Here is a 6032-nt window from a genome sequence, read left to right as displayed (position 1 = left end):
CCAAAAAAAAAAAAAAAATCTAAAAGTGGCTTGAGCACTAGACTTGAACAAAAAAGCTCAAGCCCCAGGACCAGCACCCAAAAACAAATAAACAACAAAACTCAAAACCCCTACACTAGAGCTCATAAAACGCAGGGGTAAGTCAGCAGGAAATAAAGTTGGCAGAGGGACTGCCAGAGCTGCTAAGTGGGAGAGAATCCCGGGATGCTGATCCAGGATGCGAATTCTGCTCAGTGGTGCTTTTCCAGCCTGAGCCTCCCTGAGAAGGCTACAAGGAGAAGGCAAGTCTGACCCCGGCGACGGCACGTAGCCAGGGAAACAAGCAAGTCCCAAAAGGCTGTCCATCGCAACATCCACAGGGACATCTGGGACGCGGGGCGCCGGGAGCAGGGAGCGGGTGGTGTCGAGTCACTGGGAGCAGGGCCTGAGCAGGACTCAGGGGCAACACAGCCCCTGGGGAGGAGTGAAGACAGCCAGGGTCCGGATGGCAGGGGCAACCAGGGCTGTGTCGCGAGACACACAGGGTGACCTGTGAGGGGAGCCCGGCGGCTGTGCTGCGCAGAACCGCGCGTCTGTCCTCTGTGGCGGGGCGGACACTCACCTTGCTCCTTCCCATTGCACGCGGCGACACCATTCTCCACGACGCCCTCCCCGTCGGAGCTGGGTCTCTCCGAGGACAGTTTCTGTAAGGATTCGAGGGCCACGTTACCCCACAGTGGTCCCGTGGAGGGCGGGGCCGAGGCCCGGCCACACAGAGGGCCAGGAGCGTGGCTGGGTCCCAGGACTGGGGCTCAGAACGCTCCACCCAGTTCTGGAACAGTTAGGATTGTGAAAACGCTTCCCAGCTGCGGCAGTGAGTCACCCATGACCCACGGAACTTCCTCCCTGTGCCCTGCAGCCCTTGGAACGAGCAGAGACACGGAACCCTGGCCTTCGAGGACAGTCCCCCCATTTATCTCTCTCAGAACTTCCCGGGGTCTCCACAGTGAGCAGGAAGAGGTTTTGTAGTCAGGGTCCATTGTTGCTATGGCTGGTTTTATGTGTCTGTCTGGTGACTAAAACCCAAGAACTGTGAACAAGCCCCTTCCCTCCGCGGTGTGGGTGTCTCCCCAACCTGGTGGAGACCCGAGCTCCCCGGGCAGGAGGGATTCCCCAGCACAGGACAGCACCGTGCACTCTCCCAGGTCCCAGCCTGTGACCCACACTGCGGGGGCTGACTTGAATCTGCCCAAGTCTCCTCCTGCCCCGCACACGCCCAACACGCTCCTCGGCAGACCCTGTCCACTGCTGAGGTCAAGGTGTGTGTGTATATATAGAGTGTGTATGTGTAGAGAAAACTTCACATGGAAAGCCAGGTCCCCGGCTATAGGCAGACAAGCAGCAGCTCTGGGCACAGGGCCCGGCTCGGGTTCCACACCTCTGAGGCGGTGGGGCAGCAGCCCCACCCGGTGCTCTGCCTCACAGTGGGAGCGAGCATGGAGCTGGGGCCTGCCGGGGGGCGAGCGTTGGGAAGGCGCATTTATGAAGCTCCTGCTGTGTTCTGTAAGGAACCAGTCTCGATCGGGGCCCACTGAGTAGCTACGTGACTTTGCAGGAGACCCTCACCCTCTCTGCCCACACCTGCCTGCATCGTGGGGAACAAAACAAGCAGCCCTGTGTGGGAGATGACTCTAGGCCCTGAAGACACATGGGGCCAGGGAGTGAGGGCCGTGGCTTCCCTGCCAACAGCAGTATGGAAGCGGCCAGAGAACGGCGTTGAACTCTGAGCAACATAAACATTCTCGGTGCAACGAAACAGAAGCCCAAGGCCGGCGGTGTACAGAAACGTCACACTGCAGCTCTCGAATGTGCACGATCACTAAGAATCAACGACCGAGGCAAAGAGACGAGCGAAGCCCCCCGGAAGGGGCACCTTACCTTCTCCAGCTCCACCTTGTGCACGGGCGCGCCGGGCAGGGGGGCGCACTCGGGCTCTGAGGGGCCTCCGCAGCCGCTGTAGGCTTCCTTGATCACCTGTGAGGAACAGAGGCCTACACTGTGAGGAGAAAGGCCAGGGGGGTGGGGGGGCCCACAATGAAGGTAGACCCTGTCCACCTGGCTCATTTACTTGTCAGACCAGTGCTGCACAGCCTCCTGCCACCCAGGACTCCGGGGCCACGGTGGGAAATGCATGCGGGCTCCTGGGCTGGGCTCACAGAACATGGAGGCAAGTGATACGGCACAGCAGGCACAAAAACCAACAAGAAGCCCAGGGTGAAAGGGGGAAGACCGAGCGCCCGGGACTGCAGGAGAAAGCGCAAGGTTGAGCAAGATGGCCGAGGAGCGAGCATGAGCAGGAGGGCCCCACAGGACGGGGCAGGGGCGCCAGGGAGGAGGAGTCCCAGAGACAGCAGCCGGGAACCCCATCGCGGTCTCTCCGTGAGGGGAGCAGACAGGGAGGGCCCGCGGTGGGAGGGAGGAGGTGCGCAAAGGGCAGGATTCTGAGTTGTGCATCCTGCTGAAGGCTCCGGTCACCTGGATGGCAGCTGAGTGCTGGGTGGGGGACCCTGGTGCAATGAGACTTGGGGAGCCCCCGCTCAGGCCCTGTGGGATGTGAGGAGCCCTGGCCTCGGACCCTGCCAGTGGGATGTGAGGAGCCCCGGCCTCGGACCCTGCCAGGGGCCTGGAGAACCTTCTTCCCCACTCTTGGCCATCATTTCCTCATTCACAGAATCAGAAAGACCTGTCTGCAGGACTGTGGCTAAATGAAGTAGCAGAAGAGCCTCAGGCACAGCGCCCGCACTTGAATCTAGAATAGAGATAGCACGAGTCAACATGCACGGCACCTGGCCCTGAACCTAGAATAGAGATAGCATGAGTCAACATGCACGGCACCTGGCCCTGGATCTAGAATGAAGATAGCACGAGTCAACATGCACGGCACCTGGCCCTGGACCTAGAATGAAGATAGCCTAAGAACCTACGCGCACGGAGCCTGTGCCCAGTCCAGAACCACTCCTTCCAAACAGGAAGCACGGTGACCGGCACACCCGCCTGCCGAGACTGCCCTCGTGTGGAAGGAACGAACTCAGCAGAGCCCAGACGGGGTAGAGGAAGAAGCGCAGCTGCCTCAACAGGTAATGGATGGGTGCGTGGGTGGGTGGCTAGATGGATGGATGAATAGATGGACGGAAGGACAGATGACAGATAAAAGGATGTCTGGGTAATGGCCAGTGGATGGATAGATGGCTGGTGGATGGACGGAAGGATATATGAATACTGGATGCATAGATGATGGATAGAAGGATGGACGGACGGATGCAGGAAGGAGAAGGCTGGCTGGCTCTCTACGCTGATTTCACTTTGGCCTCTTTGCAGTAGCTTTTAATTCCTCCTCGGCATTTTTATTTGATTGAAAGACCAGACTACCTTTTCTCCAGGGAAGGAGCATGGCACAATGGGAAATGATTAAGCTTTCATGCCAGAGAAAGCTGGGTGTGAGCCCCAGATGGCCTCCTTGCTACCTGGGCAGGCTGAGTCTTCCCCTCATCTAAACCACACACAAAATCGCACTGCAGGTGGCCTGGGGTAGACGGACTGGCGGCAAGTGTGGGCAGCCCGCCCGCCCAGCGCCTCTCCACACCAGGCTGCTGCCCACAATTACAGCTCTAAATGGAGGAAATGTGTGTTTCAATTATACAAGCAAAACTGAATCTGATGGGCTCCTTATTTTGCACTAAAGGAGTGTACCCCTAAACAGAGCTGGCCAAGAACTGTGGTCTCAGTAACAGAAACACCCATTCCAGAAAGTTGCTTCTTCCTGTTTCGTTTCCGGTGGGGGAAAAATGCACACCGTGTTGGCAGCCCTGACCCCCTTGTTCCTACCTGCTGGGTGTGTGTGTGTGTGTGTGTGTGTGTGTGTGTGGGGGCATGCAGGCACACACACTGCCACTCCCATCCTCATAGCTAAACAGAGCTATACTTTCGCATCCAGCCCGGGCTCCTCCCTCCTGGCCTCCTGCTCTGGATGAGTGGGTAGATGGTGGACAGATGGAAGGGTGCATGATAGATAAAAGATGTATGGATGATGGGTGGATGATTGGACATGATTTACATCCAGAATGTTCCCTAAAGGCCATGCATTGAGGTTAGGGGCCAGCCTGTGGCATTACTGGGAGGCGGACCCTGAGGGGCGGAGCCTCCCGAGGGGAAGCCAGGTGACCGGGTGTGCAGGGAGCTGGTGGAGGTGAGCAGCTCCACCACTGCCTGCCCCGCCAGGACAGTCAGCCTCGGCCTGAGCCCAGGGCGCGGGTGGGGTGAGTGGGGGAGGGCGGGGTGAGTGGGGGAGGGTGAGTGAAGAGGCCATAAACAAAGGCTGAGTGGCCTTCAACAAGCTCTTTGCACAGTGTGTTTCTGATGTTCTAGGAGAAGTTCCATACTTAAGAGGCTTGTGTTCAAATTCAGTCACATGTCCTTCCCCAAACAAGTGGTTATGTGTGTGGTATTCTGCTTGCTTCTAACTTGAACCCTCCTCTCCAGAAACACAGTTTCTGCACATTTTTTTTAAAGAAACCCAACCACACTGTTTCTGGGAATACTGGCTCTCGTCTTCTGTGTGACCTCTAAGGATGGCTCACGCTTGCCACTTTTGTGTGGTTACACAGACAGACAGACACACTCAGTTCACTGCAGCCAGAGCTGGTGGCTGCGGCATCTTCGGGAGAACCTCCGGGGTGGCTAAGTCCTGCAGGGAGCCGCGTGCTGTTACCCATCATCATCCTCACATTTATCACACTGGGGATGTGTGTGTGTTTCCAATAAAGCATTTCAATCATTACACTAAAGCCATGCTTCAAAAATACCAGAATCCTGGATCAGAAGCTTTGAACAATGGGGCAGCCGCAGTCTGTGTTTAAAACAGAAGACCCATCACTGGTTTATGAGCTGGCCCCGGCCCCACAGACAGCGCCACATCTTTACTTCAGCTTCTTATCACAGGGTTCATTTTTAATGGGGGGGGGAGGGGGGACTGAGGCTTGAACTCAGGAGCTCTTGCTTTTCAGTCAAGGCTGGCAGTCTACCACTTGAGACTCCTCCACTTCTGGCTTTTAATTAGAGTTCTAAGGATACACTCAGCCTTTTCATTTTACCTCTTTGATAATTCTATTTGACAGACAGATGGAGAAGACTGGGTCGATGAAAAACATCCGGAGTTCAAGGCACACAAGGACCACTCCAGATTTCCAGCGCCCCTTGCTTTTCTCTCTCTCTCTCTCTCTCTTCTCTTCTTCCTGTCTCTGTCTCTCTCTCACTCTCTTCTCCCGGCTAGGAGGAAAACTGCTTTGTTTTAATTTATTTTAATTTATCCTTTAATTTATCCCATTCATAAAGACGCGGACTCTGTAAGGTAAAGGCTGCGATGACAGCACTGACTGACCCCACCTAAGACCGTCATTACTAATGTTTTATGATATTTTGACTGAAAAAATTACTAAGAATAGAGAGTGAGAGGGGGCGCTCAGAGCCCGGGACGCGCGGGCCCGAGGGTGCAGGTCAGCAGTGCGGCCAGCGCTGGCCGGTGTGGCTTCCCGGCAACGGAGGGCGGCACACTTGGGAAGCGAGCCACAGCGCCACGCACGGGGGGCCTGGACGGCACTGCACAGCACGGAGAGCCAGAGCAGTGAGCGGGAGAGCACACCAAACCACGCAGGCCCACGGCAACCCCAGAGCTCCCGGGGCCACAGCGCAGGGCCGCTCCCTGCTCCCCACAAGCTCCCCGACTCCTGCCTGGGCAAAACTCTGGGTCCACCCTAGGAAGCACTGCAAAGGCAAGGCAGCAAGCCGGGCGCTGGTGGCTCACGCCCGTAATCCTAGTTACTCAGGAGGCTGAGATCTGAGGATCGCGGTTCAAAGCCAGCCAGGGCAGGAGAGACCATGAGACTCCTATCTCCAACAAACCACCAGAAAACCGGAAGTGGCGCTGTAGCTCAAGTGGTAGAGCGCTCGCCTTGAGCTGAAGAGCTGAGGGACAGCGCCCAGGCCCAGAGTTCAAG

At 56.9% G+C, this 6032-nt stretch overlaps 1 protein-coding gene across 1 annotated transcript in view; it reads right to left on the bottom strand.

The window, feature by feature from the left end:
- The window catches only part of Afap1 (actin filament associated protein 1), a 50391-nt gene that overhangs the window by 36593 nt on the left and 7766 nt on the right, over positions 1–6032 (bottom strand). The window contains exons 6-7 of the mRNA XM_013023915.1: positions 1918–2013; positions 602–683 (exon numbers count right to left, since the gene is read on the bottom strand). Coding sequence (XP_012879369.1) covers positions 602–683; positions 1918–2013 — 178 coding nt within the window. The remainder of the gene's footprint in view (positions 1–601; positions 684–1917; positions 2014–6032) is intronic.

The sequence above is a fragment of the Dipodomys ordii genome, unplaced genomic scaffold, assembly GCF_000151885.1.
Source record: "Dipodomys ordii isolate 6190 unplaced genomic scaffold, Dord_2.0 Scaffold71, whole genome shotgun sequence".
NCBI lineage: Eukaryota > Metazoa > Chordata > Mammalia > Rodentia > Heteromyidae > Dipodomys > Dipodomys ordii.
The sequence above is the reverse complement of the archived record's forward strand: the minus strand, read 5'-3'. Positions and strand labels throughout refer to the sequence as shown.